At 39.5% G+C, this 12,658-nt stretch overlaps 1 protein-coding gene across 1 annotated transcript in view; it reads right to left on the bottom strand.

Annotated features, from left to right (window-relative positions):
• Positions 1-785: 785 nt before the first annotated feature.
• The window catches only part of cdhr5a (cadherin-related family member 5a), a 63,389-nt gene continuing 51,516 nt past the window's right edge, over positions 786-12,658 (bottom strand). The window contains exons 13-14 of the mRNA XM_037979952.1: positions 8,403-8,563; positions 786-2,543 (exon numbers count right to left, since the gene is read on the bottom strand). Of these exons, the coding sequence (XP_037835880.1) occupies positions 1,983-2,543; positions 8,403-8,563 (722 nt within the window). The 3' untranslated portion in view covers positions 786-1,982. The remainder of the gene's footprint in view (positions 2,544-8,402; positions 8,564-12,658) is intronic.

The raw sequence follows: 12,658 nt of genomic DNA, 5'->3' as shown, positions 1-12,658 counted from the left end.
AGTAAATAGTCCTGAAATGACTTGGCTTCTGTCGCTTCGCTTCGGTGGGAATCTGTGATTCTGGGGCGGAGTCAGTGAATTAACTCCTTCAGTGTTCGAGCTGCTGGTGGAGTTCAGAGTTAAGAAGTAAAGAGTTATTGATTCCATTTTACCTCTAGATTTGATGCGTAAACACTTTGTTTTAACACTGGATTTTAACTACTAATAATATACATCCCAGAGTTACATAAACAGAATGTGACTCTATAAGTGTAAAATTAACTCTGCTTTTGCACAAAGTCTGCTAACACCAAAACATTTAACACTTTTGAATTTGCTGTGTGTTTGTTTCCTGTCATCTCAAACCCCAGCTGGTCGAAGCAGGTGGCCGCTTGTCCTGAGCCTGGTTCTGGTTCTGCTGGAGGTTTTCTTCCTGTTAAGAGGGAGTTTTTCCTTTCCACTGTTGTTAATGTGCTGCTCAGGATGGGAGACTGCGACAAAGTGAAGATTCAAGGCAATCTTCTCGTTTCCATAGATAGAAAACCTTTACTACTGTAATTAGCTTTTTATAATGTATGTGAATGTTTTTGTACAATGCCCTGATTTGACTTTTGTTGTGACTTGGTGCTGTATAAATAAACTGAATTGAATTGAATTGAATTCTCTTTAAAAGTTCCAGATGCAAAACACATTCACAAAGGTAAATGCTTGTGTTTTTTACTCTCCTTAATGTATTTTTAGTAACCAAACATTTAGTTTTTCTTCTCTGAGGTGTAATCCCAAGAAAAGAGATGAAGAGGCATAAATCCATGAAATGAGTTTCTCTGCCCCCCCCGATTAATCTTTAATCATTTATCAGACAAATAACAGACAAGAAAGAAATATTACTCAAACTGAAGAACTCTTTAAAACTCACATCTGTTGATTTAATATTTTTACAACACAAAAATATTTAGCAAAACCTTGATTTATAACTCGTGTCATTAGCCTTATCAGTGGTTATAATGTTATGGCTGATAGCTGCAGATTTATAGACTCACATTTAAAAATCATGATCACAAACGCTAATAAAAGGTTTCTGCAATTTTAGTAATCAGTGACCGATGGTACAATCTGACACTGATGTACCTTGAACTTGGAGTTCACCTCTAATCTTTGTGAAAGTTTTTTTGGGTTCTTTGGATGCTATTGGCATTTGTCTATAGTTTGTGGTATTAGGCTATGTAAAATAAAAGGAAAAAAAAGAAAAAAACAGTTGATTAAATGAGTAATTAAAAAAGTATTTCGTGTTCAGAACTGATTTAGTTCAGAGGCATAGGCTAAGTATCACACACCTACTAGATTTTAGGTTTAGATGTATGTATTTATGTTTTAGCAATACAGGCAACAGTTTGTGTGGAAGTGAAACTGCTACAGCATATTTATGGGACAACAATTAACCAAACAACTAATGTCATAAATCATCCAATGGCTGCCTGAATTTAAAAAGATTAGCATCAGTAATTGCCATTAAAAAAGCTAATCAGTCCATCTCGATTTTAAACTGGAAAGAAAAACATCAAGTAGTTTTTGTTTGTTTGTTTGTTTTTTAAAAACCTCTTGTTTCCAATTAAATGGACATAAAAAATGGAACAAAAAAAATCTTTAAAACATGACACACCCCTGAAATATTACCAATTTAGCTGAAATATTAACAGTTTGAATGGTGGTGCTGCAGAGTCAAACGATACTTTACTGTGTTTAATAGGTTGAAACAATTATTATTCAAAACAATAATTAAAATTTCATCATCACCTGGTTGACACTCAAAAAATGTTGTGTTTACCAGTGATTGTGTTTAAAACACTCAAATTTGCAGATAAGCACTTTTTATGTCCTTGGATCTGTTCATGTTTGGCAGCTGATGTTAGAAATGTCCACCTGGAATGCAGAGGCTTCTGAAAGATAAAATCCAAAATGTGACGATAAAATCAACAGCGTTCTGTTTAGTTGGACTTCTGCTGTTAGTGTTCTTCCACCAGTTCTCCCTTCTTTTTGTCTGAGCTTGTATTTTCAGCGTCCTGCTCATTGTTCTTAGTCTCCTGCCCACCTTCAGGCTCTCTCAGTGGGACAACAGGGTCTCTGATAACACCCTCCATCTCCACCTCCAGCTCTTCCTCAGTCTCCTTCTCCAACCAGCCCACAGGGTCTGGGATAATCTCCACCTCGATGTCTGAGGAGTCCTCGCTCTCCTTGAACCATACCGTCTTCTGGCCCTCCTTCCGGCGCTGCTTTCCCAGGATTGACTTCATGCCATACTTGTCCTCATCTCCTCTGCCTCTCATCACTGATGGGCTCCGCTTGGGAATGTGGTTGGTGTAGATGCCACAGGTGGTGCAGTGGTGGCTCTGCTTTTCCAGGGGTGTTCTGGGCTGTGGGAAGGTGCTACACCTGGGGATGATGTTCCAACGTCTGGTGACCCTTCGGTTTGGATCGCTCTCATTCTGGAAACCATCATTGGTGAATTGCAGGGAGTCTCTGTGATTGGACCGAGGCTGTTCAGACTGAAGGCAGGGGCCCAGGCACTGCAAACAGGAAAGAGACCCCTCATTAATACTATTAATCTGTCCTCACTCAGGCGTGTTAGACTACGCTAGACAGATAGCTAATAAAAAAGACTTCAGGCGTTGAAAATGTTTTCATCTTTTACAAATAACTGGAAAATAAACAGAAAATATTTATCAATATTTTGTACATCTTACATGCATATTTGACATTTAAAATAAACATGCATTAGAGGAAAATGCATGAACCTTGTCATCCCAGCCAAAATATGTTGCAGTTTTAACTTATTACTGTTCACACAGACAATAAACAACTTTTCTTTTCAGCTTCAAATCTTTTTTTCCACTTTCAGATGCATTCTTTCAGATCAGTTTTTTTTAGTTTCAGACTTTTGGCCCTGATTTTGCATAGGGGGTGTGGTTTCAGCTGAGAGGACCGTCGAATCATGAGTGACAGTCTAACAAAGAAGGAAGGAGACTCGTGTCACTCATGTTGCCTTCAGGGAACGCAGGTGCTGCGAGAACTGTGGCTCAACGCTTTCTATCCACCATATATATGCATGTGATTAGCAGTAAATCAACTAATGCCAGTGACTAAGTTCGCCTTAAAAAACTGTTTTTGGATGATACGTGGCACAATTAACATTATTTTCCTGAAGGAAACCACACCCCCTATGCAAAATTGGGGCCAATTTGAATACATAATTGAATTTTTAAAGTTTTGGACTAAGACTCAAGCTTTCAATTTCAACTTTTAGTTTTTCAATTGAATTTTTGCTAAATTAGCAAAACATTTGACCCCAGTTTAGCTTCATATGGGGTGATCATGCCTGATAGATTGACTGTTGAAAAAACAAAACCTAACTCATGTCCATCCAATTCGGGGTAGTAAATGAATAGGATGCACAGGCTTTTCTGTATGAACATCTCTCTGTATAACAGTGCTATACATGCAATCATGAGGCCCCTCATTAATACTGTACAGACAGAACAGAGGCCACTTATTATTACTGTAAAGACAGGAGAGAGGTCCCTTTACTTTCAGGCAGTACAGGGGTCCCCCATTAATACAGACAGAAGAGAGGTCCCCTTTATTACATTGTTCACTAGCAAGGACCATGCCACAAAGATATAAGATTAAAGATTTATTATGGGAAAGGGATGACGGGATGAAGGGGTGAAAGAGTTTGGCTTGGTCAACTGGGGAGAATGCTGGAGGGCTAGAGAGATGAAGACTCGTATTTGGGAAACTTAGTTCCTTTATTTCCTGAGCTCGTATAGGAGCCCCCCACCCCATCCCACCACCTACCATACGGAACCTGCAGCAAAACAAGTAAAGCATGGTTATATAAGAATGAAGGGATGAAGGGAAGGAAAGGAGAAGGGGTGATTAGATGAAGAGGGATGAGGTAAAAGAGGTGGGGGGGAGTGTGGGTTGATGAAACGTAACAGACCAAGAAGTATGGGTGAGCAGAGTATAAATAGGCTGCTTGGGTTTTGGGCATGGCCTTTCTCCTGAACCTAAGTTAACATATTAACTTCATGTGTCGATTCTTAGTCATTCAAGACTTTGTAAATCCAACAAAGGTTAAAAATCAAAAACAACTGGACTTCTATTCCATAGCTGAACATGTTTTGCTTCTCATCTGAGGACCTTTATCAATTCAAAAATGAGAGAATGTGGAGTTCAAGCTTTTATAACTGAGATAATATGTAAACTAGATTCACATGCAGATTATACTCACTCTTTTCACAGTAGAGGCTTGTTAGGGTATTTTGTTTGCTTGGTTCACAAATGGGCCACTTTGTTCACATGAATTAGACAGGATTCGTGTTGTTGAAAAACAACATGGTCAGACTGAAGGCAGGGGCCCTGGCACTGCAAACAGGAAAGACACCTGTTTGCAGGACACATCGGGACAGACCGCTACAGCCATCAGCATCTATAACAACTCTTTAACAAAACCTGTGTTATGAGCTACAACAACATTTAATTTCCCTTTGGGATTAATAAAGTATTTCTGAATTGAATGAATGAAGATTTTGATTAAAGTAAAATTGACTGGGTATTAGGGTTATCACTCCATTGTAGGTTTTTAAAAACTGAAACCTGAGACCTCCTCCTCTGTTTAAAGTTGTTTTTTTCACCCACCCCTCCCCAAACCATCTGTTTTCTCGGTCTAAAATATGAACATTTTGCTCATCAAAAGAGTGTCCTTTATCTTTGAGGTGAACAGCTGAGTCTATGTTGAGCCATGTGTCTGCGGAGAAGCTGTTTGGTTTCTCCAGTATAGAGGTCTGGACATTCCTCACTGCACTGAACTGCAGACACTACAACCGCTCAGTTTGGGTTTATGTTTTGTCTTTAGAATGGACCATTGATCTGAGTCCTGTTAGGTTTGAAATGTACTGGGATGTTGTGTTTGGAGAAAATCCTTCTGGGTTTCTCAGATACACCAACAATATAAGGCATGACAATGTTTTTGCATTTCTTCTTTTCTTTATTCTGTTCAGTGGCAGTTTTTTTAGATTTCCTTGCTGACTTGACAAAAGCCCAGTTAAGATATCCACGTTTGGAGAGCTTTTTTGATGTGTTTTGGTTCCTTTTTCCTTCCCTACTGTCTTTGTGGGGACATGTTCAGCCTGATGTTGTAGACCTCTGATGACAGAAAGTTGTGCTACAGTGGGTGGTGGCAGTCAAACAGAAGGCACTGATCCATGTGTGTTGTTTTCAAGTAGACCTCAATGTTTAGGCTGTCATCTCTTTCCTGTGCACCAAATAGTCTAAAAACTGTCTAAACAATCTGAAAAAGGCAGCTTGTTGTGCACTCAATTTCATCACTGGACTTCCCCCATGTAAAGGTATGGCCACAATGTTAACCATCATTGATTGTTTCTCTAAAGCCTGCCATCTTGTTACTCTCAAGAAACATCCCACAGCCTTCAAGACAGCTCAACTCCTCATCAAGCATGTCCTCCCTCTACATGGTATCCCTCAGGAAATTCTGTCTGACCGTAGACCACAGTTCATTTCTGAAGTTTGGAAACAGTTTTGTTCAGCTCTTCATGCCAAAGTCAGTCTCACTTCTGGTTATCACCCCCAGTTCAACGGTCAGACAGAACCCATGATCCAAAAACCTGAGGCCACCCTCAGATGCCTCACATCCACCAATCCGTTTGAAAGGAGTAAGTTTCTTCCTTTCTTCCTATTCTTAATTCTCAAATACCTTCTGCCACAGGTTTATCCATTAAATTCTATTTTAAAGGGGCGCTGCTGAGCACTCAATGGAGTGAGACATAGTTTTTGGAGCACCGTGGAGCAACTACTTAAAAATTGTTTTTAGCTAAGACGGACTTTCTACAAATTCAGTAATTAGCCCTTCAAAAGTTCCATAAACCTGTAGAACAATAGAAAATGGCTGTAAAATCATTGAAAGGGCGTCAAATGACACTAACAACCTACAACTCCTGTCCCAGCCTCAGTCTCGAGTGAAGAGAAGTCAGGGGGAGATGGAGACCCAGGGGCGGCCTGAGAGACATTGGGTTTATCAAGAACAAGCTACTGGCCTCCCTACGCAAAGAACTTGTCGACACTCTGAAGATTGAAGTCCAGACCGTGCTGAAAAATGAGATGTCTGCTATCAGGTCAGATATAACTGCAGGGAGGTTGGAGCTAAAAGAATATAGAGAGACTATTTCAACTGATTTGTCCACCTTGAATCCTACGGTTAAGAATGTGGAAGAATGCCTGTCTACATGCACAGATGATGTTGCACACCTCCTAAGCGAAGTGAAACGCCTCACTATTATCGCTGATAATCTACAGGACAAGTGTGATGACTTGGAAGCAAGATCCCGAGGAATAATGTGAGAATAATTGGCGTGCCTGAAATCCAGAGCTGCTCCCCATCCTCAGTTGCAGCACTGCTTCAACAGGCCTTCAATCTGAAAGACGCACCATTGCTGGACAGGGCGCACCGATCGCTGCTTCAAGTACCAAAGGAGGGGAACCCACCGCGAGTGATTGCAGCCTGCTTTCACTATTCAAGGGGAAATCAAGGGGCTTCGTTTTGGCATCATCTACACAGCTCGTCTGAGAATCACATATTAAAATGTACAAAAAACCTTCTCCACCCCGGCAGAGGCTCGGCACTTCATCTCCCAGATAACTACAGCTTAAAAGTTAAATGAGGAATGTTTCACTGATTTGTTTTTGCTGGCAGAAGTTGGGACAAATACTTAGCTTGAGCTACTTTGGGTCACATGATTTGGAGGTGTCAACTATTAAACAGCTTCTGGGAGAACTTCTTCAAGGTAATTTCGCATATGTGCAGGAAAACTCTAATACCTTCTCCACATGTTGTCATCTTCAGGATTTTCCCTCCAGAAATAAGAGTTCCTAAGACACAGACTAGAGCAGCAGCGTTTGCTTCTTTAATAGCTCGCAGAGTCATTCTTATTCAGTGGAAGTCTAACAAACCCCCAGCCTTTGATAGTTGGGTTAAAGAGATGCTGTCCATGTTGCAGCTAAAAAAAAATAAGGTACAGTAGAATGGGATGCTATGAAGAATTTCCAAGGACCTGGTCATCATTTACTGAGTTTGTAAAAAATACAAATATTTCATAAAACTATATGAAAACTTGGTGCAAGTTGTGTAAACAACTAAAGCGCTATGGACAACGTTGGCCCTGTGTTGTTGCTGTTTTTTAAACTTATGGGGATTCTCCTGAGACTTCAGGAAGAGAGGCGCAGTGGAAGAAATGCTCTGGATGCCGCGATTAATGCGCGGAGTAGGACAGCTGTTATCCGCCGGAGATTTCAGGCTTTACAGCGCCTCCAGCTGGGGGACAGATGGCATAAACGTTGCAGGGTAAGCTAACGTTGTTTTTTATATTCCTACCTTCGCTCTTTATGCTTGCATCTGGTCACACCCACGACCAATGAGTGAACAGGAGCTAAGCTTGCGCCACCCATGAAGCAGGGCCGGCCTGGCTGGCCCTACTCCGAAGCAGGTACCTAAAAAGCAGGGCTGGCCTTGAAAAAATGCAGATGTAAACGCACTCAAAGCAAGCGGAGTTTAGTGGAGCCGGGACCTTTAGAGCCCGTGTAAAAGGGGCAATAGATAATGCTGTTGTTCAGTAATGTAGTTTTTTTGTTTGTTTTGGTATTCATAAGTGTTTAGGACCACTGTCCAGTTGTTTTGGTTAACCTTTTTTGAATTCCCCATTATTACAGGCCAGGCAAATGTCAAGTTTGGTGGAGAGTGAAACGGACCCAATGCACTGACTCATACTGAGAGCTTAAATAAAAAAAAAAAAAAACTAATTTATTTAAATAACAAAACAAAAACAAAAGGCTGACATGGCAGCAAAAAACCCCTAAATGACAAAAGACTAACAAAATCCAGATGGCAAGGATAACGAGACAGCGCATGAAAGCTACAACGGGCCAGTGACAAGTGAGGGAAATGACCAGGTTTTAAAGTGTGCAAAGGTGAGTGATTATAAACATGGGGCAGGTGAATATGGGCGTGGCAGGCAAAAAAGTGATAAGCTGAGAACAAGTGAATGATGACAGGAATACAAAGGACACAAGGAGCAAAACTGAACAAAGACAAAACTAAATATGAAGACAATTAACCCAATCCAAAAAAAACTTAAAGAGTAACTCAAACAAAACCCAAATCCTGACAGCAAAGCCCTCCAATAAAACTGGCAGGACAGAGGATCTCCCTAATCAGTACAGGTAGGATAAAGGTCTCCCATTAAAACAGACAGGAGATATGTCCCTTTTATTTTACCATACCAAACCATAAAAACCCCCAAGAAAGTATGGATTCATAGTTTGAATCTTACAAGCTTCCAGTGGTTAAAACGAACCTCACATATTTTCTCGACACTTGCATTTCCTTTCCACAAGTGAGAAACTAAAAATCCAATCACAATGAGACACAGGACCAAGAGAGCCGCCATGATGAGCCCAAGAAGTGCCATGTCACCTGGACGATAGCCGATGCTTGATGGGGAAGGCATGGCTACAGCTGCAGAGGAAAAAGACAAATGATTACTCAGCAATACGCCTGAACAATAAAAAGCTGTTGGTACAATCTGATCATAGTCACTAAAATTAGGACTTCTCTACCGGAACTACTGACATTTTCCACAGAACTAATTTCAAAGTGGCATTGATCTGACTGATTGATGTGAACTTTTTAAAATTATAGATAACAAATTACTTGATGAGAAAATTATTTGTTTTAATGTAAATGTTTAAAACTGTTTGTAGACAGTAATCTAAACAGCTTTCATTTTTTTCAACAAATTCTTTAGTGTATGTTTATTTGTATATTCTTACCCCTTTCTTTGGGGGCTTAAAACTAATAATTTAGGCTACATAATTATTACTGGATACAAGCAAACAATAGTCACCTTAAATTATATGTGAGATTTACAATTATTGTTTTCACAAAACTCAATTATTGTTTTTAAGTTCTGGTTTTTGTACATTTATGTTAGAAAAATGATATCTGTTTAGAACAGAAGAATAGAAAGATACTTTATTAAACCCCTGATAGGAATTTGGTTGTCACAGCAGCTGACAAGTGCAAAATTAAAAGCTTTAAAAACAACACTCATACTGACAAACAAAAAACAAACAGTAACCATTGAGTGCAAATGAAGACAGAGGCAATGCAATGACAGCAGGGTACACATAACTTACACATTTACTGTAGCACTGTGCAGTGATACATAACATTATGTTTACAAATACTATACATTATATTTTTACAGGAGTTGTGTTGGTTAATTGTTTACTGTTCATTTGTTTGTTATAAAATGAAATGAAATTGCAGTTGGTAGGAATGAATTCTTTTAGCATTCTCTGTGTTAGCAAAACTGAGTTCGTCTGTTTGCAATGGGTGTCATAACAGGGATAGGACAGATTATCTATGATGGAGAGCAGTTCATTCCGTGGCCTCATGTCCCTCGCTGACTCAAATGTTTCAATATTCTGCCTGATTGTTTTTAAGGAGTTATTGAGCCTGCTGGTATCTCTCGCACTGATGCTGCTCCCTCAGCAGACCACAGGACAGCAGATGGTACCTACTACCACTAACTGTCAAAAAGAGTTCCAGCATCTTACTGCACACGTCTCCACATGAGACTGGTAGGCAAATTGCAGAGGATTCAGAGCATTTCTCACCAGTGTCAGGACCAGCTACTTCTGAGTCTGAGAGGCCCCACAGTCCCACCCCTCTATATAAACAGATAAGACATTTATGTATTTAAAATATATAAAATACACCTCAAATAATTTTTTCATGTGTTGATATTTGTTGATTGAAATAGTTCTTACCTTGCTGCTGTATGTTCAAATATGGATTTGTAAAATATGTTTAGTTTTAGTTAGTTATTTGAGACTAAGTTAAGTCTTGTCAAGTCAAGTCAAATTTATTTATATAGCACTTTTCAGCAACAAGGTGATACAAAGTGCTTTGTGCTTGTGTTATATTGTGATTGACAATGTCACAGCCTGTTAGTGAGTAGGAAGCATGCATAGGCTGGACTTTTGTATTGATGGTTCAGACCCACATTTCAAGTGTGCATGTTGGCCAGATCTGCTCATGGGTTCAGATGTGCGTGCATGAACACACACATTAGTGTGCCACTGCAGCACTGCTCAGCAGGTGAAAGAAATCTGGTCCAATCAGCAGCACCCTCAACTCAGGTAATATAAGAAATCCACCACCCATTTGGCTGCTTTTTGGCCACAGAGCTGAGGAAGGCAAACACAATCTCCAAAGCAGCATTTCATGGGAAAAGGACATAGATTAAATAAGGACTGCCGGTAAGCCATTCACTGGACTCAGTTGAAATGTAATTTGACTTTGGGTTTCCATTTGGTAAAAAGAACTGCAGAATTTATTGAAGGAACAGTTTGCACTGCTAGTTTTACAGTTTGGCTCTATTAAATGCTTGTTTAAGATATTTAATGAAAAAGAAACTTGTGTCCTGAGAAAAAGAAAGAAAATGTAATGTTAAAATGTTTGGATTTGTTTGATTCAACCAAACATAGAATTCAATAATTTAATTCTTAAATCTATGGCTAAAATTGTGAAAGAAATGTATGTCTAAGGTTAAAAAATGAAATTGGTTATTGAGATAAATTATTAACTTCAAATCAAATGTGTAAAATGTATGTTTAAAAAATCTTGTATGTGTTTGTAGGTTTTTCACCTCTTCATTGATTCACACTCTCTAGTGAAAATAAAAAGATTGAGTGAAATCCTGAAGTCTCTTCAAGTCCTCCTTTTCAAGTGTGGGAAGACATGAAATTAACGAACACTTGACCGCGCACTCACTGGCTCTACAAATACTTACATGTCTGTCTTCAGTTCTGAACAATGGGAATAAGTCAAGATGCTCAATCTATCTTTTTTTTAATAGTGATGCATGAATTTATGCTTCATACATAACTGCACTTTTTAAACCTATCTGCTGGTTTTTAAGGAAAATTTATTGATTATAAAAATCAGATTATACCAGTAAGAAAACATAATAAACAGATTGTGGCAGGACAAAATGGGTGGAGGTTGAACCTCCTGGCAGAGTAATTACTTAGTTTTGTCAACCATTGACACTAGAGGGTACTCCCTATTAAAGCAGGGGTAAATCACAGGTTCAGACACATCACTGTGCTTCCAAGTCGTGCTTTATGGGCTGAGTACAGGTGAGGGTTGCATTCGCTTATGTGACCCCATTATCTATATATGTGCACATATATATTTGTGTATCTGCAGATAAATCTATGGGATTATTTACCTCCACATCTGAGTGTGGGTGGAGCGACAGCTGTCAAGTACAGCTTTCACCTTTATGCAAGTGTTCCTCCTGTCAGCATGAACAGGGACGGGGTTGGCCTGATTGGTATGTGGACAGATTATGCAGGTCTGAGCCTCATTCGAAATAATTTGTTTTAAACAGTTTTGCTGTTGTTAGTTGTGAGCTCTACAATTCTTGCTGCAGACCCACCGTTACCATGTCTGCTTTGCCAGATTTGGAATTCCCTCTGGGTTTACTACCAATGAGCTGCCTGTTCTAGTGGGACGTCCAAGGCACACACACGCCCCCAGAGAATGAGAAAAGACAGTGATGCAGAACTGACTCAACAATAAATTGTTGTTCATGCTGGGCCTAGTTGATATAAGTTTCTTATATATATTTTTAATACTTTTTTAACTGTATTTTAGTAGTTTGTGCATTTATTTATTTTTCCAGCGGAGCACTGACAGTGGTGGTGTTGTTGCCCTGGATGGTGGCCTCTCCTCTTCTGTGTATCTGTGTGCAGCGGTCAACACACTTAGGCGAGAGAAACCCTGGGCGTGAGTGTGATTTCATGTGTATTTGTGGTAGTTTTTCTTTGAGGAGCCTCCCATCCTGAACATATTTATTGGCACCTTCCTAAGCCTTAGTAGCTAAGTCATTCTTGTAATTCATTTCTGCATTAGATCTATTTTTAATTTCTTTTAGCTCCATTTTTAATAAATATTTTAAATTCAACTTTAAAGTCATGTGTCTTGCAAAAACGTACCTGTGTCCTAAATTAGGATTTCCTGGGTGAAAGTCCCTGGTGGTGTTGTTGGCAACTAACAAATTTTAATTATATTGTGTATTGAACCTTGATTGCCACACTTGGCTTTGTTTGAGGGATTTTTGCAATTTCAAGTAGAGATGTGTGTTCCAGGGTTTTTTTTTTGTTTTGTTTTGTTTTTTTGCCTGGTGTAAGAATTGAACTTTTCTTGTGTGTGTGTTTTAAGCAAAGCGCAAAGCAGCAGCTGGTTGATTGGTGGATTTTTAATGGACCTAGTGTTACTGTCATGAGCGGGGTGGAAGGAGGCGAACCCTGAGCGCAGACTCATGTTGATAAAAAAAAACTAAATTTATTTAGAAATAAAGGCAAACCCAAAACAAAGGCTGACGTGGCAGCAAAATCTAAACTAAATACAAAAACATTAACTAAACAAAACATGAACAGACCTGTGACCAGAGATTAACCAAAGGGAGACGAGGAGGCACGAGCAAACAGGGAGGACGGCACATCAGGGAGGCAAAGAATGACAATGAACCAGCAGAGA

Source organism: Kryptolebias marmoratus, linkage group LG15, assembly GCF_001649575.2.
Source record: "Kryptolebias marmoratus isolate JLee-2015 linkage group LG15, ASM164957v2, whole genome shotgun sequence".
NCBI classification, from domain to species: domain Eukaryota; kingdom Metazoa; phylum Chordata; class Actinopteri; order Cyprinodontiformes; family Rivulidae; genus Kryptolebias; species Kryptolebias marmoratus.
Note: the sequence above shows the minus strand (reverse complement) of the source record. Positions and strands in the feature narration are given on the sequence as shown.